The 25043-nt window shown below is 39.5% G+C and overlaps 1 protein-coding gene across 2 annotated transcripts in view; it reads left to right on the top strand.

The window, feature by feature from the left end:
* The window catches only part of NKAIN3 (sodium/potassium transporting ATPase interacting 3), a 376682-nt gene that overhangs the window by 163298 nt on the left and 188341 nt on the right, over positions 1-25043 (top strand). For both annotated transcript variants that reach the window (XM_063326950.1, XM_063326951.1), the window contains exons 2-3: positions 13550-13687; positions 22726-22806. In XM_063326950.1, the coding sequence (XP_063183020.1) occupies positions 13550-13687; positions 22726-22806 (219 nt within the window). The remainder of the gene's footprint in view (positions 1-13549; positions 13688-22725; positions 22807-25043) is intronic.

The raw sequence follows: 25043 nt of genomic DNA on the forward strand, positions 1-25043 counted from the left end.
TAGTGGAGAGCGGCAGGAATTGTGAAGGTAAAGGAAGATAATTGCTGCGTCTGTAGTTTGCAGGGACAAGGCTAGGTAAACTTTTTCGAAACACTGCAGGCCAACTGCTAAATCAGTGCTGTTTGTCAATAAGAGATCATGCAAGGGAGAAAACACAGAAGTTGGAGGATTAAATGGAAATTAAAAGACAAATGGAAGTAAGTCACTGAAAAATGAATTAAGGTCTGTTAAAATCAGACTAGAAATACTAAGATTAAACAATTTGAACACTGATTTTATGGAAGAGTTCCAAATACATCACATATGAAGAACTTTTTCACTTCTTTAGTCTGCCTTTGAATTTCAAAATGGCCCTGAAAGGTATCATCCCTACTTCTAAATGCTTGATTTTCATTCAGATCATAATTCATCCCTCTCTCTCTTATTGACTATGGATTTCCAGTTAGTGTCAAGCAAAAGTTGAGATGATTTTTTTTGGATACCAAATGAAAATAGGTATTTCCACTGGAAAATGAACAAATGAGAGTTCTTCCACACATTTGGGAAAATTCTGGCCACGCATGTTCCGAAAAGATAAATTCAAGGTGAAGCAGGTGAGATACATTGCTGTTTGAAAGGTGACGTTTTGCAATGACATTCCAGAAAGAGTAGTGCAATCAAGCCAGTTTAGATACAACATAAACAATTCTTCAAAGGAGTTAGAGAGTAGAGTTTCTTTTGGTACCAGGGAACTGGCTTAGATGACCCAAAAAACATCTTTTAGTCCCCTGTAGCTCTATCATAGTCAATCTTGAAGCATTTTCCAGAAAGAATCACCAGCCAGTGGCTTTGCTAACAGTCCTGCACTCAGCACAAGATACTGTCCTTATGGCAGGGCACTTGCACGTTTAGGACCTCGTTCTGCATAGTGTACGTAGTGTTCCATGCTTCTGCTGACAACTTTCTAGTAAAACACACATCCAGTTATATATATACTTTGAGAATTTCATTCTCCATGCAACGTGAGGATGCTACAAAATTACAGAAATCAATGGGAATTTGGGTATTATTTCTATAAAAGAATGGCCAGATCTTACAATACCTGTAAAAGAGCAGGATTTAAAGCAGGATATTGCTATTTTGTCACCCATCTCTAACTGCAGTTACGTTTTTCCATGTTTGAGAATAATCTCAGACTTCCATTTATTTTCAATCAGAATGTTCTTATATATCTAAACGTGCCATAAATGCCATTTTAACCTATCTGTATACTGTATATGTACCACTTCCTATTTAGGGGAATCGGGGTCTGTTCACACGTGATTAAGCTTACTTCCCTTCCCTATGAATGTGTTGAAATGGCACCCAGAGTATACTTTTACAGCCAGATTGCATTGAACCCTGCTTTTTACATTTACTTTAAGTACTCTTTAGCATTCTTATTTTTAAAGTAGCAAAGTAACAGGATCAACATGTCAGATACTAATACTAATTTGGGCATTAGCAGAGTACCTTTCTCTTCCCAGTTCTCCAGTAAACCTATAATTCATATTTCAATGAATTTAGTACCCACTCTCCTCTTTCTTGTTCTTTTCTTCGTAGGAGCAGAAAAAGCTTTGAAAGACAAGGCAGAAAGCTTTGTAAAATATAGCCCCCTATAGGAAGATATTCATACAATAAACTTTGTTGATGAATTACTTTAGATACACGAGGTCAAAATAATTTTTCAGGCTGCTGTTCAGTCCTATCTGTTTCTTTCCCTTAGTGGAAGAGGTTAGAAAAAGAAAAGAAAACAGTTGCCCTATGTTTTGTTGATAACAGCTGGCAAGAGGATGCTCCTGGGATGCTGTATGTGTGTCCAGGTTGCATGATCAGGCGTTTGATATTAAAGTATGGTACTTGAAAGAGAAAAAAAAAAAAATTAGTGCAAAGGGCATTCCACATAAAACTGTTGGTGGCTCACATCCAGCCAGTTACCTGGATCTGTATATGCTAGTCCAGATACTGCATTATGTTTTGAGAGTTTGCGGGATTTCAGCATGCAACAGAACTGCTGGAAGCATTAGGTGTTCTTATTATACAGAAGAATGAGTAAAGAGCAGTTTTGTAATTATTATTTTTCAATAATGGGCTTGGACATCTGCTCTAAATGTTGCTGCCTTGGGTTCAGTTACTTCAGTTTACCTTCCTAACAACAGTGTAAATTGACTTGCTGAATTATAATGTCATGAACAGTCTCACTTGACTTGCCTCAAAGGGGTGAGCTTGGCTGCTTGTGGGGATGAGACAGAGTTCCAAAGGGAGAAAAAGAAGATAATACTAAAGGAGGCTATGGAAGAGACTCAGGTCAATTTAATACTCACTAAATATCTTTTCCTCTCATCAAAGGAAAAAAAAGCAGCAGCCTTTTCAGCGTGTGAAAGTAGGGAGTGCATCCTCTGTCCTCATCACAACCCTTCTTCTTGGCCAAATAACTCATGAGGTGGAGGGATACTGTTGCTATGCTCTAAACAGAGGAGGACTTTCCCCTATTTTATGCAGCAACGTGAAATGATCCAATATCAGAGAGTTTTCTTAGCAAATCCATATACAATGAAGGAGTCAAAGGATCCATGATTGTTTACAGTACGCTTGAACTTGGCATTTGATAGCAAATGAACAAACTGCAATGCAGACATCAATTTAGACGCATTATCAGGCTTCTGAGCCGGTGCTAAACTACTTGTTTTTCCCTTGTGCATCTGGCGAATCTAAGCAGATGCAGTCTCTCATTCTTCTATTTTTGCTTAGCTGGGACTTGAGAGGGGCACTAAACACAATTTTCTGGGGAAAGAAAGGAAAAATTCAGGCAGATGTCTGAATTCCTCCCTGCTGTGGAAATAGGCTTTATGCTGTGGCTCAAATTAGGGGTAACAGGCAGCAGATGATTTTTATTACTTTGCTGCCTCGGCTTAATACTTTGCTTTGCCTGAAGAGAATTGGTGATTTAAGATAGACTGCCTCTTTGGAACCACAAACTAAACCCTAACAGAATATGCACCGTCCTGTGGGAAACTTTATATTTCACAAGACCTGGCATGAGTCAATTAGTACTGTTTCATGTTTTATGCCAAAGCTTATTATCAAACGATTTGACTTGGTTAAACTCCGACCTTCAATGAACTGTTTGATTTGTCCGGCTCCTTGTGAACTCTGAACATGTGTCTTCCCTAGCCATGGAAGGAGAGCTCCATCTGGTTCATCTTCTTTTGGAGCCTACGTTAAACCCCAGCAGTTCATAAGGCATTAAAGATCACTTGATGCATTTCATAAGAGTAGAGGTTGTTCTTTGGCTGGAAGGAGCATGCCATTCATCTACTAGAGGCTCTAAATACTGTTTTATCTGTTTACCTTACAGGGATTTCAATTCATCTCATGCGTTGCAGTCTGGGTGCCCGTCTCAGCCTCTCTCCCTTCACACACTCACAGTCTGTCTGTTCATGCTGGGGATGGGCTGGGTACAGATCCTGTGGCAAGCGTTCCCAGCTTTTTCTTTTTCTCTCTTTTTTTTTGGTTGGATACAATAATAATCAGAATCTAGGAGGGATCTAGGGTTGTCAGCATCCCTGTTATCAAGTGCTGGCATCACCAGTTACCTCCTTGCATTACTTACTATGCCTTGGGAATTCAAAGCAGTAGTAAACGTTCATTTCTCACTATTGTTAGTTAGTGCTTTGCTCAACCATTAAACAGAGATTGAGGAAGCCTGTGAAGGTACATAGATCTACTGGATGTTTTCAAATGTGCAAATAAATGAAAAAAACCACACCTGACAATTATGAGAATTCAGGATTTGAAGATATAAAGGGATATAATGGTGTGGCAAATAAAAGCTTTATTTTGGATTAAAGACACCGCTTGATAGAGTTACACAGAAGACAAATATTAATTTGCTTTTTCCCTTTTCTCTAGTATCTTTTGACATGGACTTTATCATTCATAATGAGATAGGAATCTTTAAAGATCTTTAACCTATAACCATCTCTCGCACCGTCTTTTGCTGTATGTGTGCTGGCATTTAAATGAAACAACCAAGGGAGTCTTAAATGCCACTATAAGCACGTTCATTCCAGCTGTTTGCAGGATTGTATAGGTCAACCAGCCAAGGGGCTTGACTTTAGTGTTTTGGGATCAGTTACAGCTTCATTGGAGGGTTGAAATTCAATCTTAAATCACTGTGCTGTAACGAGCTGGCGCTACGGGGTTTTATTTCAATAGTTGGCTTCTTCCTTATCATGGCTACCCATAGACTGTAACTGCATTTTTGTAGTGTCTGTTCGGTACAGATGTAACAGTCAGCCTTGGATATATCACGCTGGCACCCATAGTTTTCTCAGAATTGGGACTATTTGATGCCACCTTTTATATCACTGCAGTCAGGCAACCCTGCAGAATAAATATTAACACACTTTTCCTTCCACGCTGATGAGATCATTAAGTAGTTTACAGTTGCCTTTCTGAGCCAGGTCCTGCAGCCTTGATGCGGTCACAGCTCCTTTTGACCTCCACAGGAGTTTTGACTGAGCCAAAACTGGCTGCTCAGGCTCAGTTTGGTGAAAGTACACCACATCCTCAAATCCAACCCATCACTTCAAAGCTTCCTGCATGTCACTGGGGTAGCTGCAAGGCTTTTTTAGTACACATAATTAGGAAAACATTTTTCCTTTATGAATTACCTTTGTTTTGTGCCTGTCTGATGACATTAAATAATGATATTAAAAAAAATATGTGTTTGTTAAGATGTGGAGAAAATGAGCTAAGGAAGAGGACCCTTTCAGCATATTACCAGTACATTTATAGATTTCTAAGATCTGGCATTTACTAGGTCTCCTTATTATACTGTGGACCAAATTCTTAGGTGGGATCAACTTCTTTGCCATTAGTTTAGTGGTGGCTGGTTCTGAGACCAGCCAGTGTATTGGCTTTTAAAAATGGTTGAACATATACTGCCCAATACTTACATGTCTTTTTCCTTAATCAGTTATCAAAGAGCTTCTGGTAAAGTATTGATGAGTGACGCATTTTTTTCCTCAGAAAAAATACTTTTAATTATTTTGCCAAAATATGATGTCTTCTGCAATATTATGTTTTATCACTACCACCCTTCTCCAATGAACTCATTCACTAAAGCACTTACAAGAATGGTGGAAAGACCATTACCTAGTTCTGAATATTTTCCATATGAGTTGGGTAGCTGATGAATAATTGCAAAGTCCGCTGTTGAAAAGCAATACAGACTGTCTTAAAAAGAAAGATGTTTTTTGTTTCGTACCCGCCTTTCTTTTCTTTGTTTCTATGCTTTGGCCTTCATTAACCTCGGCTACTACTCTTTTACCGAGCTCTTTCAGCATATATATTTCTTTTGCATTATATTTTATCCAGTCTTGCATCTACCCGACTGACAGCCAATTACCTACCTGGCCAACACTGCAAAGGCACTTCTGATATTAGATCATTGGGGTGGTTTTTTTCCTGTGACAATTACTTGTCAGAAAGCTAGCAGTTTCTCTTTTCCTCCATGAAACTGAACTTACTATAAACATTAGTGATTTACCCAGAACCTTCCCTGAAATTCATATATATAACCTTCATGACACATAATCTTGTGGTATTTAGTGAGCTATTATAAGGGATTACCATCTTAAAATCACGGGAAAGCTAGTATTTCACCTAGACAAGTGAGTTCAGATCATTAAAAATCTAATGGGAATCTCCTCTGTGGTCAGATGATTGCTTTAACCACCACCGAAGGTATAAAGAAGTGATTTAAGTCAAATTTTAAAAATTCATTGTGACACAGACTGCACTCACCTTTGGTTATGAAGCTTCTATTGAAAGGTGGTAAGTCCCAGGTAAGGAGGCTGTAACCTTTATCTGAGGAACAGTAACTTCCTAAATAGCATTCTTCGGTCAAGAGCGATCATCTGGTACCACCCTTCCACTTCAAATTTAAATTTTCTCCCCTCCATTACAAACCTCACATTTCTCTCGTGTTAAATCTTATTTTTCTTACTGAAGTCAAGCCTGTCAGTAAAATTCTGAAGTTACAGCAAGAGTATAAATTTGTATAAAAATGTTTTATACTTAACCAGTCTTTAATGCAACCAAATTTGCATTAATTTTTTTAACCTTCTTCTTGCTTCACCTGTTAGGTTTTAGCATTTGGTAAGTTAATATTTCCCTCTCCAGTGCTGGTGTTTTATTTAGACTAGTTTGGTAGCTTTTTGATGTCTTTCCCCCTTAAATTAGAAAGTATGTATTCTCCCAAAAAAATATAAAAGAATGATGTGAACATTGTGCATTTGCCCCAGGGTTGTACAAAAATGTTTTCTCCGTGGAACATCTGTCAAGAAAAAGAAAATACATGCCTAAAAGCCTGGAATGTGAAGACTGGGTTTAAGTCAAATCTGGCTGGTGCTAAAAATGACCTTGATCCAAGGTCTTCCCTATTCCAGCTGAGTACCCAGGCTACAAGGTGGTATAAGCAGCTCCCACTCTCCATTCCTGCCTTTGGATTGCCCTCTTCCTTGTGCTGGTGTGCAGCCTTTCAGGGTTGCACAGCAATATGGGTAGAAAAAAAGAAGGAAGGAGGGAAAGAAAGAAAGAAGGAAGGAGAAAGGATGGATGGGATGGGGTGGGGTGGGAGGGAAAGGTGAGTGCACTGCTGAGCTCAGCAAAGATGCCCTGGGGCTTCAGAACAAGAGGGCATTTAAAGCTCCAGGTAGAGTTTCCTGGAGGAGGCTTGAGAATCAGTTCAGTTTTTAACAGTTGCATGTACAAAACTGGACCGAAATGTCTGTAATTCAGTGGGGTATGTTGGATGTGGAAACTGGTGGTAATGGTAAAAGGACCAACAGTCCTCAGAGGTTCCTCATGTCCAGGAAAGTCTTTCTGAAGGCAAAGCCACAGGTTAAATTTATGGCCACAAGATGAAGGAGAGTGTTTTGGAGAGAAAACATCTTCACCCTTAGAAGCAGTAGTTAGTATGGATGATGAGCTGTGCCCTGGCATTTCTCCTGTGATCATTATTAGCAGCATCAGCCAACTCAGTCTTACATGCATAATTCAAATGTTTCAGATAATTCCTGACTTGAACTTGGAATATGAATGCTCTGGACTGTACTTTAGGATTCTCCATTTTCTGTATACTATTTTCACTTTTGAAAGCGGGGGAAACAGTGTTCATTTGGGAAGTCATAATAATTTGTGGGTTTTTTACTGGTTTTTAAGTTTATTTCATTTCAAAAAAGATTTCAAAACTATATAGTTTTAAGTTATTAAGTTTTTAATTTTATGATTGCTGTTAGATTTCTTGAATACAAGTTTGTTAGGTATAGAATGGATACTTTTCTGGTTATTATAATTTCTAGGGATTGTCTTACATGATAAATTGAAGCAGCTTTTTAATATAAAATGCAGAGTAGATTATACTTTCCCAATTTTGTAAACTCAGTAATTTATAAGGTATCAAATCTGCAGATATTTCTATATATCATTAACTTTTTATTTTTATATTCAGCAATTTTATGTTTTTTGTATTTATATCACACCACTTTTTAGGTCTTTTCCTGTCTAAAATGATCTGTTATATATGAAACTTCTTTTTCTTGATCCAGTGACTCCTTCTGTTATGGATGTAGATCCATTTATTCATCTCAAACTAGCGGGTTGTTTATAAAAGCATTTCCATTAAAATATGAAACTGACTGTTATCCGTGAGGTTTCTGACAGAAGATAAAATTGAGTTTTTACTCTCATTTTGAAAAGTTGACTTCCTAACTCTGCTGTGGTGTCTCATCTCTCAGACAGCTTGTGATACGTATTTTGAAGTATAATAAGACCTGAGAATTTAGAGGAGGGGTTTACTCTATAGGGGGCATTTGTTGAAGCCTGCTCTCAAAAATGTTTTTTGATCTCTCTATTGACTAGGACCATCTCGTTGATTTCTTTCTGTAGATCCTATGCAGCATCGCTGGTTGCTGCCTCACCTTTTATTTTGTCACTCCTTCACTATATGCAGCATATGGGGCATTAAGGCAACAGCTGCCCTATTTCTTCTGTCAGGATGTTCCAAACTTACTGCACATCTGGTTGATCCATATAGGTGGAGAAGTTCAAAATTCAAACATATCAGCTCACCTGAACTTTTTGCTGCTCTTAGCACAAAAGGGCTTGCGCATGGCCAGAAGAGAAAGTTTCGGCCTGTGTGACCTTTACACAGCCCAATCTTACAGCTTCTTCACCTTCTCCTTGCACTCTGCAGAAAGAGGGGTACGCGGAATGTTTGATAGACTTAATGAAACAAAGAGGTAAAAGAACAAGACAAATGTGGCACATCTTCATTAAGTGGTCTGATACAGTCCCACTAGAGCATTTTGCTGCTAGTCCTGGTCTCCTGAGTTGTGCACTTTACATTACAAGATTGTCGGTGCTGATGATGACTAAATAACAAAGCGCTCCCTTGGCAGCAGTAATGAGAAATATTATGTCTCCTTTTCCAAGTGTTGTTACGATAAGAAAATGTTATTTCCTATCAACTTTGATAGATTTTTATAAGTTCTTATGAAAATTTTTCACACAAATTAACATAGGTTTCACTAAAACCAGACCTCCGGTATTTAATTTACCAAAACTGAAACCTTTCTCTTTTATTTGCAAGAAAGGTTTGGGTTTCCATTCCACTTTTATGTTAATCATAAAATAACAGTATCAAAAAACAATTTATGGTAGACACTCCCAAGCTTTGTTGTCTTAGTTATTGCCAGTAGCGGAGGTGCCAGCCTCTCCCAGCATGCGCTGGTTAGGAAAGTGGTATGACAGTAAACCCTCAGAGGACCTCAGTCACATTGAGCATACTCCATTTCTCCAGCCTCAAGCTTCTCTGCCCTACTAAGTTGATATCTGTCTTCTAGCAATGGGAGAAGTTGAGCCAGCTAATTTTGGGAACCTCTGTCCTGCCTTCAGGGTTGAGGGGTTTTGGCTGTTTTCAGAAGACTCTGGTCATGCAAGAAGTTCTCTTGGGAAAATTTCTCGTTGGGAAAGATAGCCTCTTTATCATCAAAATGCTTTTGGTGAAACATTTCAAAGCACTCACATGCCCAAGTGAAACTGTCTGTCGCAGTGTCTGCTCCTTTCTGCCTGCACCACATGGCATAGGTTAGACTGGTGGCCACTTGTGGCTACTGAGATTTTGCATCTCTGTAGCTAGTACCGACTCTTCACGTCTGTGCAAAACCAGTCCATAATTGTGCACAGCTACCTGTTTCCCTCCCTTTAATCTATTGATTTCTGTGCAGTGAAGTAATTACCTGAATCACAGACTGGTTTAGGGACTGCTTTTGTTCATTTGCACAGAGCTAAAAAGTCTGTGGCCTTCACCTGTGCTTGGGGATTCTGTGGAGTGAAATACTAGACATAAGAACAGCAGCACTTATATGCTATCTCCATTTAGTGTATATTGGTCATGGTATAAAGAAACTAGAAGTTAATATGTTTCCTCTGCCATTATAATGAATTATTAGATTTTTAACTTCTATCTGCACTGTCTGTAGTTTAGGAAAGAGTAGTATTTTGAGCAGGATAGATGTCTCCTACCTCTTTCTTTTCTTTAGATTTTTTCCCCTTCAGTAATATATTCTGTGGGCTTTAGGGATGAGACAAATTACCCTGTGTTGGCGACAAGAGCGAAATAAATGAGACTTAGCTGCACAGGAAAGTGATGGTGAAAGCGCTTGTTAGTGGGGAAGGAATGGTGCTGTATGTTTGGCATCCTGCTCTCAGGACTCCTTTGGTGGTTTACGTGCTGTCACTGTATACAAAAATAAAGAGCGAGCCCTACAGGCGAGAAATACAAACAAGTCCTGGATAAGTGCCATAAGCAGCAGGCTGTAGACTCCTGTTACTGCTTGTGCCCTCTTCTTGACTTACTAAATACAATTTTTTATTCTTTGGCTGGTGACACAGCTTCAAGGAGAAGCTCTCCCTCTTGGTGTCCTAATGGATAAGAGGTGGGAGGAGAAGAATGGATACTTCAGTAGGCAGCAGGAGAGGAAACTGCACCTTACTTCTCTGCGTTTGTGGTGGGTGCCTTTACCACATATTCCAGTGGTATCTTTACCACAAAAACCAGTATTCCATAAGAAGACTAATTATTTTTTATATGTCTATGTCTACCTATGGTGCATATACAGGTTTCTACAACTATCTTTGGGAAGATACTTGTGGCCATTGTGCTATTTTGTGGGAGCCCAGTCCTGCTAGACATGCTCAGAGCTCGCTTGGCAGATATCAAGGAGGTACACATGAAGGCAAACTTTGTGTCTGATCCAGTTTAGGCATGAGCTGAGTACCAAGCCTGTTAACATGGGTCTGTTGGCAAAGTGCAATGTCTGTGTTCATTGGCGTTGCAGTACTATGTCTTTCAGGCATTTAAGGTGCTGATCTACGTGGCTCTGAAAATTGCTCCCAAGGACCAGTTTAAGACGTACTCTACAGCTTCATTCACATCTACGCTGCAGTATTCATTCCTGGGCTGCAGGCTTTTGTCTTTCAGACAGTTCTAGGTGGTTAGACACTACATAAAATGTCTAAGAGAGTAAGGCAGACATCTCTTGCGGTGAACCATCTGTGTCAATGAATTTTCTCAATACCCACTCTGGCCAAGCCCTATACTCTCTACACCAGCAAATTCACAGGTGCCTGGAGAAGCAGACAGGCAGTGGCATGCCATTGTGGGTGCTAACGAGCTGTTAGAGTCCCCGGTCATGTTAACCGGGCTTGTTGTGATCAGCAATCTTTCCAGACAGTTCACCCATGCCCAGGAACCATTTTGAGTAGGTAGGTATGTAGTTTGCACACAGATGCCCTCTTTCAGAGCCAAGGACATTTTACTGGAGCCAATCCTAAGCCAGCTGCCTTCAGCGCTGTGAGCATTACAGGACACGCTCAATTTATTGGTGCAGGTAAAGACAGGTTATGTGAGAGTTTCAATGAATGTCAGGGAAGAGATGGCTGATAAGCAGATTCTAATCTGATTTGGCAACTCCATCTTCTACTCATTTGGTAAGTTTGGGACTCTAAAGAAGGGGTCTGAAGGCCAGGGTCAGAAGAAGATGCATAGTCTCTGAAAAATGGTGGTCTGGGAATTATTTAGGTGCCTTGCTGACCCCGGAAGATCTCCACCTGTAGTGGTGGAATGAAACAGGCTCTGGCTCCGGTCATGGGTGTTATAAATGTCTTCCTATGTGATACAGGACAGGAGTCTTGGTACGTTGTTGCTAATACCATAACCTGCGAGTTCTGTCTGTGCCAAAGAGTTTTGAAACTCTCTGTCATCTCACACATGGGATTTGGGGCACCCTTGTACTGTACTGTACTGTACTGTGTGATGTATCCTGTGGTTTCAGGAAGCTACAGGCAGTGGTGTTCCCTAATGCGAGATACTTGAATTGCCTGAGGGAACACATTAGAGTGTGTTTGAAAAAGCAAGTGATTCTGAGGTGTCCCTAATAAAATCCCAACTAGGCCATTATTGTGATGCGTGTGAGTCTGCTCTAAGGTGAAGACATTATAGGAGTGAAATCGGGGTCACTGTTGTTGTGTATCCGTATATGTCCAGGAAGGTGACAGCCACACCATTAGGCACTGAAATTTCAGCTGAGGTCCATGTAAATGTGTCATTTTCTGGATTTTATCATTAACTTCTGTAGTTCTTTTCCGTATCTAGGGAAGAAAATTAATTATTGATCCAGGTGGTATACGACAATGAGTTAAAAGAAGAGAGGGCAGAATATGACAAAAGCAAGGTAGATAGCTGATGCCACATGAGCCAACAGCTTCACTCACTTGGGACTGGTGTTCCCTCTGACATTCTGCCTTACCTACAGCATGAAAAGAATAAGATAATTTCTGTTAAGATGGGAGCGTCGTTCATGTCCAAGAGGATAATATCATTTCAACATTGTCTGTTGTGTGATAATTTTTCATTCCTATATATGGGGCCAGATGGTTAGCTGATAAAAGTCAATGTAACTTTACTGATTGCAGAGGAACTGCGCCAAGCTGATGATTCAACCTTTGTTCATTTAATTGTTTAGATTTATCATATTTATTAACCTCAGCATAGAGAACGTGTTTTTCATGACTGGTGTAAGGAATTATTTTTATACAGAAAAGACAGATTCTGCTCTCAGTGACACCTAGCCCCGTCTTGTAGGTGAGGATTGATTCTGGCCATTATGTGTAAAATGAAATGCTTTATGTGAAATACCCACATATGATAGTACTTTGGTTGGTATTCATAGGGCCATGCTTACTCCATCTGTCTCAGTTATAAATATTTTAAGTGCATATTTCAGTAAATTTTAGGGTTTGTAACAATGTAGTAAAATCAAGTAGATGTGTAATAAATTGTGGCAAGCACAGAAACTCAGTTGGTTTCTCAGTAGGATTCTGTTTAGCTACTCAAAAATGTCTTGCTATGGGTGGAAAAATATTGAACCAAGCTTAAACGTCAATAAGCGTGCTGCTGAGAAAGTTGATTTTAGTATCTTTGGAACAATAGACTGGATTGTCAAAAATGAGTAGCAAAAGTGCTTGCAGAAGAATTTTTTTTTTTTTTTTTGCTTAACATCCGGAAATGCGGAATTACCTGAACCATGAGGCTGATGCTTCTTAGCTTCCTCCATTTCCACACCGAACTAAATCCACCCCCAAAATACCATGAGGACAGTGGGAAGAGAGCCATTAGGTTGCCACCATGTCTTTCTGATTGCTCTTGCCCTAAGTAACCTTTTGGCAGCTTTTGGCAGAGTGCAGATAGCTCATTTGGCTGAAGGTTTTGAAGTAGCTTACTCCAATGTCTTCCAACACTCTCTACAGCCTTTCTGTTCCTGAGGCTACCTCTGTGCCTCAGGTAGCAAGGAGGTCCCAGCAGTCTTCCTTAATTCCTGCACTAGGGAACTACCGGGAGCTTACCCAATAGCTACATCTGAGTCTCCTCTGAGCCTGCTCTGCCCTTTTTGGCCAAAATCTCTCTCCTTTAGCAATACATTGAGGAACTTGCAGTCAGGTCTAGTTAAGACTAAATCTAAGAAAACAAAGACATGGGGAAAGGAGGGAGCATGATGATACTTCATTAACAATAGCAAGGTTCACATGAGCCTCTGTTTAAAAAACAAATTTTGTATTTAAATAAACATTTTCAAGCCTTAGAGTTTCCAGCATTCAAGAATAGAATAAAACTTGTGTGCATTTGGTTTGTAGAGGTAGTTTTATATTATATGAGGGGTTTACAAGCATTTTCTTAGAGTTTTGCCAAGTGTTTTTTTATTAGGAGAACTGTATGCTGACTAGTAGCTATCTTCAGATACCAGTGTACTGAAACACCGGCAAAGGCTACACCCAAGAACTGTAGTTTCAGAATTTTGCTGTACTTCTGCCTAGTGAAGCCTGGTGCAAATAACAAAATGTCAAGTGTTCTCTCTCACCCATAATTAAAAAGTGGATGTTCTGTTTATGTGTTTTCTTACAGCTGGCAGCATTAGAGAGACAGATCTTTGACTTCCTTGGTTTCCAATGGGCTCCTATCCTTGGCAATTTCCTACAAATAATAGTTGTCATTTTGGGTTTGTTTGGAACCATCCAGTTTAGGCCTCGATATATAGTTGTGGTAAGTCTCATTTTTTATCTATTATTTTTGCAATTTGTTTTAAAACATGTCACATTGCAAAAAATGGCCTCAAAACACCAGATGGTATTTCTGTAGAAACTTTAGAGGTCTCCATGTCTTTTTGCAAATTTAGGACTACTGAGTGGCATTTCTCAGATTTTGGAAACTATCAAGAATGGGTAACCTAGAGAAAGTGCTACCAAAAGTGTGACCATGATACAAGTTCTTAGTAAGATTCTTTAAAGAATGAAATACCTTGATGGGTGATGGGAACATGTACAATTAGGCAATGCACAAATGAAGAAAAGAAATACAAATTGTTGTTCTCTTTGCAATACACAAGCAGAATCAATAGCCATTTAAAAAAATAGATGAAATTGTCAAGTTATATTCATCTTGTATCTTCCCCTTGAACAGGGAGAAGCAAGGATTGTAGAAATTCCTTTGGTCCTGTGACCGACCCATGGGTTCCAAAGAAATCTCCTTCTCACTTACATCTAACTTTGCCAAGACCCGTATTTACGGTCTTGACCCTAAATTGTTGTAAATTGTCTCTGATGCTTGTAACTTGAAGCTTCACAGATTTTTCTTCCATGTTCTCGACATAGCCAGGAATAAAAAAACACTTTCAAAGCCGTAAAGGAAACTGCCAACAAAAAATACCCCTTTTCCTCCCCCAGAATGTCTCCTGAATGGATGAATATTATGTCTTTACCCGGCAGTGTCTGATCTGGAACATTTCAGTTGTGTAGTCAGTAATGGATTTTAAGAGGCTAAAGTTATTATATTTTTTTTCTCGCAAAAGAATGAAATAAATGTCTACAGAGCAAAGCTCATTAAACAAATACTTTAAAAGCTTCATCTTTTGTAGTCAGGCCTGGAATCCTGTAATTCTTTGTCATGTCTTAAAAGAAAAAGTGAACAAAAACTGCACCCGAGGTTCTTTATACTCACATTAGCTAAGCTTCACAAGCGGACTATAAGTAATTGCAAATGGATTGATGTAAATAGTAGCACTTTTATCTATTACCTGTGGTTGGAGAGCTGGGCAGCAGAGATGACTCGCCTTTCTGCTTCATGTTCTCCATTTTATACATAAGACATCAGAAGCAAGTGAGGGTAAACATCAGTAATTACGTGGGAAATTCATGTCTGAAGTGCAACACCACAAAATCTCTTGCCCCTCAGGTTCAGCACTGCCTTAGTTTTCAAATGAAACACAACAGATGTTGACTGTTTCTATATCTTTTGCAATGTAAATGATCATTTTAGACTATATTAAAGTTGTTTTAAAGCAGAGGTAGAAAACTTGTAATTAACAAAAGAAACACCTCAACAAGATACTTTATCCTCAGATTTAACTGAACTCACACTCTGATTTAACTTTAAGCATATATTTAAGACCTCAAGCTATAGTGGGTGCAAATACTTACTACTTGGGAAGATCAAGACTTTAGAGCAGCTCCTATCCTTACTAACGTAAGGTTCCCAGTGAAGTAGGAATAGTTTGAGTAAAATTCTGAAGTCTGAAGGGTGAAAGTACACAAGTTGTCTGGAACCAGCCTCACAGCTCAACAGCAGCAGAAGCGGGTGGCTTGCCTGCCTGCCTGTTCCCACTCTTCTCCCTGGCTGAATACTTCTCCGAACTCTCTCCACCAATTCTGGCAGCAGTTAACCGGACCCTTCAGTAAGCCAGTTCCACTCCTAACCTGTCAGAAAAACCAACCTAGTAAAAAGTGGGGAGTTTTTTGCTGGGATGGCGAGCTGAATCCAGTCTGTGAAGTTCCCAATGGGTGCCAAGGCCAGCATAAGGCAGGGATTGGGACTGTGCAGTCGTGAACAGCAGTGCGAAGGCAGAGGGGAAAGGAGGAGATGCAAGACTTCCCTTGTTGCAAGCTACAAACTTGTCAGCTCAGCCTCTTGTCTAGCTTCACCCTCAGGCTGAATTCAGTGAATGCCTCAAGCCAGCATAGGCAATAATCCTCCTTTTGCTCAGCTGCTACCTTCAGTCTCTGTGCTGTTCCTTCATTTGCACCAGTATAAGCATCAGTTCAGCCACTTGATAAACTATCAAACCGGAACAGATCCAGCTGAAAAGTAACCATTTTGTTTTCCAGTGTTAAGTGCCAGTCAGCTTTCTGACCTCTTTCACTATGAGGCTTGTTCCAGGAGAAGGGAGGAGGTGTGAGGGGCGAATAAGCAGCAAGTAGGCAGAGGAAACGGAAAAGTGCATGAAGTCTTTCTGCAGCAGTGCAGGGTTACACCAGCTTAAAGCGCATGTTGAGCTGTAGTCTGAGATTCTTCCAATGACACATGCTTCCTAGAAGCTGTGCTTCCTAAGGCTATCCCAGCCACAGCTGGGCTTTGCCGGCTGTCCTCAGAAGCCCTAGAGAAGTCAGTGGTATGGACAGCACAGACCCCTACCAGTGCCAGCTCCAGGTTGTGCTCACTAAGGCAAAAGGTAATCCGGAGGCACCTCTCCCAGGGAAGGACATAGACTGCCTCCCTGCTTCTGAAACCACATAAAATCACATCCCACCTGTTAGATTCTTATCCGGGCTCCGAGTAGCAAATTGGGCTCCAAATTCATTGAGAAGCTTCATGGGTTTCCAAGTCCATATCTGCAGCCTCAGCCACATCTAAGCCCCTGGGTATGTTAGTGGTTGGTGTCCCACCGTAGAGTGAGAATTTGGCTCTGTGGCTTTGGCAAAAAAATGCCCCACATGTTGAATCATGCTTTTATGTACTCTGATTGATGAAGCTTCTAGTTTAGATTAAGCTAAATCCAGTTTAACTGGAAAAGTAACCGACTACTTCAAGAAAAGTATGTTCGATATCCATTATCTTTTCCTTAAGACTTCCCAGACATCAGCATTGCTGGTGCATGTGATCCCATCAGGATGTAAAAAAATTGAAGTAAAGAGAGAATCAAGTTAGATGCAATAGTTTACTTCCGTAAACTGTCTACACAAAATTGATCTGGTGCATGTGGCACAAATTGTCCCCATAATATTCTGTCATACTCTCCTAGGAATCTTGACTTAAGCTGACAAACTCTAGGGTCCTTGGTTTCACCTCAAGAGAAGGTCTTTAATCTATCCGCTGTGCAATGAAGGCTGTGCCTGAAGGTTTCCCTGACAAGAGAAGGTACACAAAAGCTTTCACTTTGACATCCTATGCTGCATATGTCATGTTCTCTCCCCTCAAAATTTAACATACAGCAGAAATGCGAAAGCAAGTGAATAAATGTGTTACATGTAGGGCCATAACTTGAAGCACATCTACACTGCAGTCAAATAGGAGACTGTAGTTCTGCAGACACAACCGAGAAGGCTTTTGGTGCAGGTACCTAGAGCCATGTATCTCAGTGAGGGCTGCGATAGAAGCTGGATAAACACAAAAGCAGCTGGCTACCCTTCAGATATAGGACTATAAGGATGGTGATTCTGAAATAAATCTGGAATTTCACTTGCTCATAGGTAAAATTCTGAGTCCTAAGAGCTTAAGAAACACAGAGAGACAGAGGGAGCAACTGCATATACTCCAAATGTCCCAATTAGTTTAAATCCAATAATTATCTCTAATAGTTTTTGTAGTAATTTCTAATTTAGATCAAACAATTTGTCCTGTCACTAAGCGGATGTGCTATATTCAGTACTTGAATATTTTGTGGCTGAAATAAATCAGTGCAAAGTTCCCAGGGGACATAAAAGTGCAGAGCTGATTCCTAATCTTCCCATATTAGCTCATTTGAAACTTATCCAAACATTTGCAAAGAAGAAAAAAACAGCTAAATTTCAGTTCTAACTATGCTGTAACACACCTGTCATGCAGCTCCGGAGCTGCTGTGATCCATTTCCTTGTGCATACTTTTCCTTTCTTGATAGAACTTGCTATCACCAGCAAGATTTTCAGGCTGTTAAAATTGATTAAAAATGATGATAAAATGCTTGTTAAAGTTGGTTTTTTCCCTTCTCCTACTTCTTCTATGGGACTTCAAAAGCCTTCTGAACGATGAGTCATATAGCTAAGACTGCACAAACATGGCCCAAAGCTGAACATAAATGTATTAATGAAGAGTGGGAGATGAAAATAATACACATAAATAGGGGGAATATAAGGTGGAAATCTCTGCTTTGCTTGCCTTAATTTATGCCATTAAATAATATGATATATAGGCAATGTGTACACCTGAGAAGCCAGGAGGCAGTTTCTTAAAAAAAAAAATCAAAAAAACCAACCAACCAAACAAAAAAAAAACAGAAGAAAAGCTATACAGGATACTCTACACAGGATTCAAGCAAATGCTATACAAACACTCTTGCAGTTTCAAAGCACTTGTGAAATATTTAGGCATCCAGAATGACTCCTTGAATATCCTTCCTGGTAATTCCTGAGTTGTTACTGTTCCGTGATGTTGATTTATGCCACATTCCTTATCATCTTTCACGAATATGGCTAAGTGAGTACTGATGCCTCTGAGGCACAGCCAAGTATTACAGGAAGATGATCTGATGACTCGGTAGTTGCTGCCTTTCCCTTGAAGTATCCCTGAGCCAACATTCATTTCCCCTAATGCCATGACGCTGTCAGAGGAGGCGCTGCACTTCCGATTAAATATACACTTGAGATAGTTTATTCATTAAGGCTAAACTTATCCCACAATCCTTGTAATAGTCAAACTTAGAAATTTCCCTTTTCTCTCTTACCTTTCAGTTTAAGAAGACACCTTTGCATTTTTCCTTAACCCTTTCTTTCTGTGACATTGTGTCGCTCTAATACCGATGATTTGATTCTAGAAATGGTTGTATTTCACTAGTATATGAAAGATATCTCTGCATTGGTTTCAATATGACATGTAGAGTCAAAAGAGGTATAGAAATTTCACTATTGTAGAGAGGCTGGCATTAAGAAAGGGGATCTGAAAGGAACCTACTGGGTTGGACAATAATTGAATAGGTATTTAACTGTAAGGTTGGGGAGTACTCTCTCCACTTAACTTACAAGACCCCAAATGCTTCCTCACACCACAGAGTATACAATCCTTAGTGCAAATGACCAAAAGCAAGAAAGTATTCGGTGCATCATGGGGAGAAATCAGCAAAGACTTTTTACCAGTGTCCTGGGTCCTTCCAGCAGCAGGAATCCATTAGGCGAAAACATCCAGGTGATTTTTAAGTAGTGCAACATATGGGCTATAAAATAAAAATAACCACAACTCTTCTTATTAATTCAACCTGTGTGGAAAATTCCTTCTTCATGCCAGATGTCAGGCAAGGGTTGGGGTGCTGAGCACGAGACCAGCTGAGGTGGGAGGGAATTTGGCTGGCCAAAGAACTGGGGCAGGAAACACTTGGTTTGGGAGGGTAAGAGTGAGCAGACACAGCAGGACCATCAAGGTAGTGTTCAGGACATGGGACAGGAGAAATTGAGAGGCAGGTCAGGTCATGAAACGGGTTAGGTGAGGTGCCTCGGGAAGGAAATGAACCCTGAGGACCAGTGTGGACCTGATGTTTCAGACGCTAACCGCTCCTCCCTTGACAGCAAATGTCTGCCGGGGTGCACGACATGCCCCTTCATACAGAGGACAACAGCTCGGGATTGCGGGCAGTTTCTCTGCTAGCAAAAAAGGGAGATCTTCATCATGGATCTAAAAGTTACACCTCTCTTAGCCAGCCAAGCAGGTGTTAGTGTGATGCCACATAAATTATTGTTTTACACCTTGAAGATATATACATATAAATTTACACACATACACATAATGTTCAGAAAGTATTACACATTTTTCAGGAAGAAACACTCAAAAGTTAAGAAAAGCTGTTATTAAAGCTCTCCTGTGCAGTTTTAATGTGATCCTTTTATATATTTGCGGTTTTGAACTGCACGGATACATACCAATTTTTTTCTAGTTGTAATTTTCTAGTTGCAAAAAAGCCCCTCAGTTGCAATAGAAAGGACAGAGACATTTGGGGGTTTTCTGGTGATCACAGCTACAGAATAGAAACTTTATTTGCAGGAAACAGAAGACACGGGAAGAATGAGATGTGTGACAGCAAAACGAAAAGGATTGCCTTTGTTGTGAAGAGTGTGCTGGGAAGCTGAATTTTATCTCAGCTCTCAACCACTGAAACCCTTTTTGACACAAAGAATGTCACTTAAAGCAAATTTCTCACGTGCTTTGTTTTTCCTTTGCATTCTGAGTTCTTGTCTTGAGACCTTGTGGTCTCATTTGCACAAGTGCTGAATGCTCAGCCGCAGGGAGCTGAACACTGAGCTTATAAAGCACTCTATGAGCCCAAGCGTTCTGAAAAAACAAAGTCTTAAGCATCTCAAGTTGGATGCCTATAATGTATGAATTCTTCTGAATGTAATCTCTGCATGTATCAGAACATAATTTGCATTCTGAGAGCTGTATCATTCCCCTACAACATAAAATAAATTAGTTAATGTTTGTGCAGCTCTCACACATTACATCTTAGAAAACCTCATGAGGAAATTAATATTCTGTTCTCAGAGTGGGGTCTGAGCGACAAAGAGAAATGAAGTATTGAGTTATCTGTTCATAAAATGTATTAAGGAAGGTAGGGTCTTTTAAAATAAAAATATTCCTATGATGATTTAATTAATGCTTGCATTGTATGGCATGTCCACAAAAGAGAAAAATTAGGATGGCATATATAACCAGAATCCTGACATTTCCTAATTTTGCTTTCTTGCTTTGCTATCTTAAAACTTTTCTTTTGATGTAAAATTCCTTAACTACCTACTAACTTTTTTCCTATACAAGGAAAAAAAACCAAAAAGATGTGTTTTCAAATTTGGACAATAACCTTCTTACTTTTAAAAACTATAAGGTACTAAATACCAAATATGAATTATTGCATTCTTAAAGCAAATAGAGCTTAAATTTATATCCCTGCAGTTCAGTGAGAGCGTAGGAAGAGCCTCTCCATACACAGCAGCTGGTTTGAAGGTGCACACCTGCTTTCATAGAATCATAGAGTCGCTTAGGTTGGAAAAGACCTTTAAAATCATAAAGTCCAACCATATGCCTAACACTGCCAAGGCCACCACACTCTTTGGACCTGCCCTTCCCTTTCAGTAGTCAGCATGGCAGAAAAGGGACCAAACAGGTCCTGACCGTGTAAAACAGCGGGGCTTGCCCTGGGGAAGCACATTCAGACAGTTTTTGCCCGCGTGGTTCAGAGTTGTCCTCTGTGCCCATGGGACAGAGTAAGGCCATCAACAGATTTGGCTTGGCCTGCCAGATCAAGTAGATTTCCTGTGGTTGCGATGACAGATTTCATTCATAGACAGGTAAAAAAAAGACTTTCTTAAATAGGGTAATTCTCCTGAATATTCTGAAATCTGCTTTTTACGAGCAGCTGGTCTTTTATTAAGTGTTTTAAGTGTTTATTAATTTTGAACACACTGCACCTGGTGCTCTGAGGACATATGCTGGAAAATCAGGAGCTTATGATGAGTTACTACAGCAAATGTGGTAAAACATGATATCCTCTTTTAAGTTAATCTTACGGATAGTACAGACCTTGTACTGTTCAGAGACCATGGATAGTACAGACCTTGTACTGTTCAGAGACCACAGCAGCTTTGTATATTTTATAATAACCCAGCCTTCAGTTCCCACACTGCCCTTCTCTGTAAGCCAGAGGAAACAGCCCAGGAGTGTTACTCTCATTTTGTTTACTAATGATCTACTTCCTACACCGTAGCCATCTCCAAACTGCCTAAGTACTTCCTAAGAATTTCAATTAAATTAACCTGTTTGGTGTCCAGAAGACACTGTATACATGTGGGCGGTAAACAAAGTGGGGAAAAATTCAATCCTCTTCACCTGAACCTTTCATTATACATCACAGGGAAGGGAAGGAAGAGCGGAACATCACCCAGTACTGCCCAGGAAAGCCAAGTTGATGACATCCATGTGATGGCAATAGGATCCAGCATATTATAGATTAGGGTGTTGAGCTTTACTGAATATATTGAAGCACAACAATAGCATATTGGCCTCACCTGGTCACAGCTAATTAGACTTGCAAAGGCACTTAGCAGCAGTTCTCTGTCGTGAAGGTTATAAGCACGTCAATATGAAGTGGCAGTGCTGCTGCTAACTGTGTTTTTCAGGTGGGTGCAGCTCCAGTGCGGCCGAGCGTGCCCTTAGCCCATCAGACAGAAATGCTCCTGAGGTGTACTGCTGGGGACATAGTTTACAGTCTTTTATAGGTAAACAGTGCATCTGTAAGGCTATAGTGCCAGTCAATTATGCTGACAATTGAAATACAAAAGGTGATTTAAGGTTGACAAATTAATCTCCCATTCATGCTGTGGGTGGAGTATGAGTTCAGTCTTGCACTAGGGTAGGCCCCTGGAGCCCCCAGAAGACATACGGTTACGTTCATCTCTTCAGGGTGTATTGTAGGACCAGGTTCATGGCCACAAGGGCTGGAGAAGTAGTGAGCTATTTTTAATGTAATCAAAATATCTTTTACTGAAAAACTCTTAAGAGGTCCGATTCAGCCTTTACCTGTTTGTTTTTGGAAAATATCCAAATATCAGGTCAGTATATCTTCTGTTTAATTTGATGGTGTCTTTCTTCATAATGTTTAAATATCATTTTAATAATATTTGCTTATTTAAATTACTGTGCTGTTCTGGAATCTCCATTAACAGAGCTAAATCGTTATTTATGAATGACTCACAGTTGCCCTGAAAAACAGTGTTTAAGTCAGCATTTTGGACTTAATTGGCCAGGATCAGTAGGATCAGCGTAAAACTGTAAATAATAAATCTGTTTTATTGGTATGTATTTAGAGCAGCAATGAATATTGGATTTGTAATTTCCTATGGTTCTTAGGGGAATTCTGCAGGGAAAACTCCTCTCTGCGCTTGTCTGTTCCCGGAAGAACAAATCTTACCGATATCAGGTTTTTTATTATTGATCTGCTCGGTATAAAGTTCTCTTTCATCTTCACATTTTATTTTTCTGTCTTTTTGCTTTCATCCGGCTTTGTGTTTAGTACACGGTGTGGACTGCCCTGTGGGTCACCTGGAATGTTTTCATTATCTGCTTCTATTTGGAAGTAGGCGGACTTTCAAAGGTAGGTCACTTATCCTTCTTCAGGCTTATGGGAGGGTGTTTTAACAGCAGGACTCTCAGATTTTAGAAAGCTGGAACCATAGAAGGAAAATGTGGTTGTTTGAACATACAATTTGATCTTTGGAGTTTCCCTCCAATGAGAACTCCAGTGTTTGAACTTGTCTCTGATAGTAAATAGTCATGGGCTTGAAGTACATAAACGCAATGAATCTGAATTACAGTTGTCTTCTGAAGTACCATCTGCAGGAAAAAAAAAAATACTATTCAGTAGAAAATTTGAGGTTCTTGTTGCTTGTTGAAAAACAGAGAATGTCCTTTTGGTTGAAATTTCAAGTGAGTATGAAAAATGTATCTGAATTTCCAAGACTACTTTGAAAGCAGCTAAAGGAAATTAGTAAGAAGGTGAATGTAATAACTTATTGAGCAAATTGGTCTCGTGGTGAGAATGTTAATTCTTCATAAAAAAGAACAAATGGCAGATGATGGCTTTTTTTCACATCTGAATAAAACTTTCCTGTACCTGACACTCAGTGCTCTAGGTTACTGATTCCTTATTCAAATCTCCGACTAGAGCAGAAATGTTTGCTGGAAGTGTCGAGATACATGTTGGTTTTGTACAAGGTAGCACTTATGTTAGCAAAGATTATACTTAGCATTGTATCTACAGTGAGTTCCGTACAACGTCAGTTGGTTTTAATCCTCCTGTTGGACATAGACAATATTGTTCTTTGTTTACCGCATTCATACTTACATGATTCTAGGCACAGTATGCCCATAGCGCATGGTGATCCCAGTAGTATTAAGAGAATAAGTGTCCCTATTACTGGTTGTAGATTTAGTGATATGAACCACATCCCTGTTAATTCATGCAGTGCTTTTAGAGAATTGTGAGCTCCGCTCGGTCCAGATGGGAACATTTGTGAGCTACATACTTTTTTTGGGTTCAGCATTAAAACTTCTAGCTTTTGGCTGACAACAAATAGAAAACTGGTGAAACTGATTTAATAAGAAATAAAATTGAATTTTCTCAGTAAAAATTCCATTAAAATTAAAGCTTTCAGTGATAGATTCCTTTGGTGATAAAATTGCATAATGAAGAGCTACAACAGTTTATTTTTTCTCCAAATATGATGTAGTTCACCAGAAGTCATAGGCTTAATGAGGAGATTAGTGCACTTTGTAGACAATCAAAATAAATGATTGTGTTGGATGTTCTAACTTAAATCTATTAGGTGAACAGAAGAGCAACACATGGAAGTGATGACTGCCCAAAGTAATTGTTCATTTTCATGATAAATAGAGTTTATATTTTCTCAATCAGCTGGGTGATGACTGTTTTTATAGTGACTATTATATTTTTATAGATAATTAGTGCTTTTATCTAAGTGCCTAGCAACTGAAGCGAAACTTTTAATCTGACCCCTGAGTTTGTGAAAATTTGACTTGTCTTTCCATCGATTGCAAAGGATTCTGATCATCTCCTTAGTGTATGGGGATTGTAAACCAGCGGGTATGAATTGAAATCTTGCATCTTCCACTTTCACCACTGTGTTTCACTTTTAGGTCTTCTTACTTAACTTATATGGCAAATCACAATGTAGAGAAATAGTAGTAAGTATATTACTCAACAGTTGGAAGAAAATCCCTTTTATTAGTTTATACGTTCGTTGATCTCAGAATTTTTGTGGAATTTTTATCTTGTGGTTTCTCAACAAGGTGATAGATAAAAAATTATGTCCCTGGAAGTTAACTGACCTTGTATACATTACGTCAAAGGCACCAGTATCGGGACCAAATTAGTAACGATAGAATCAAGAATTTTTCTCAGTAAACAGTAGAATTTGGGGTTCATTTAATGCTGCTTCTGAAAACTATGCTAGAGATGATGTGGTCATCGAGAGACTGAGGTCTTTTTGCATCATAGGCATGAAATCCTGGGTATTTACAAATTGATGGGTGGGTATTTGACACTGACTTAGAGACCCACATTTTATCCAACGTGCTAGCTTAAAAATGTCATCACTGCTTTCCATGAATATGTTCCTGTGTTTTCAGGCATGATAGAAGAAGGGTGCTGTTATCAAGGTACGTTAGTGTGGTTCGACCATCAAACGCCATCAGCAGCTTTTCAAGGATGGCATTTTCTCAGTGTTGAAATCTTAGCAGGGAATATTCACCTTTTTTCTTGCTCTTGTTCTATTTTTCCATTTTAAAAAAAGTTTTTGTTTCTGAAATGAA

The sequence above is a fragment of the Chroicocephalus ridibundus genome, chromosome 2 (assembly GCF_963924245.1).
Source record: "Chroicocephalus ridibundus chromosome 2, bChrRid1.1, whole genome shotgun sequence".
Lineage (NCBI taxonomy): Eukaryota > Metazoa > Chordata > Aves > Charadriiformes > Laridae > Chroicocephalus > Chroicocephalus ridibundus.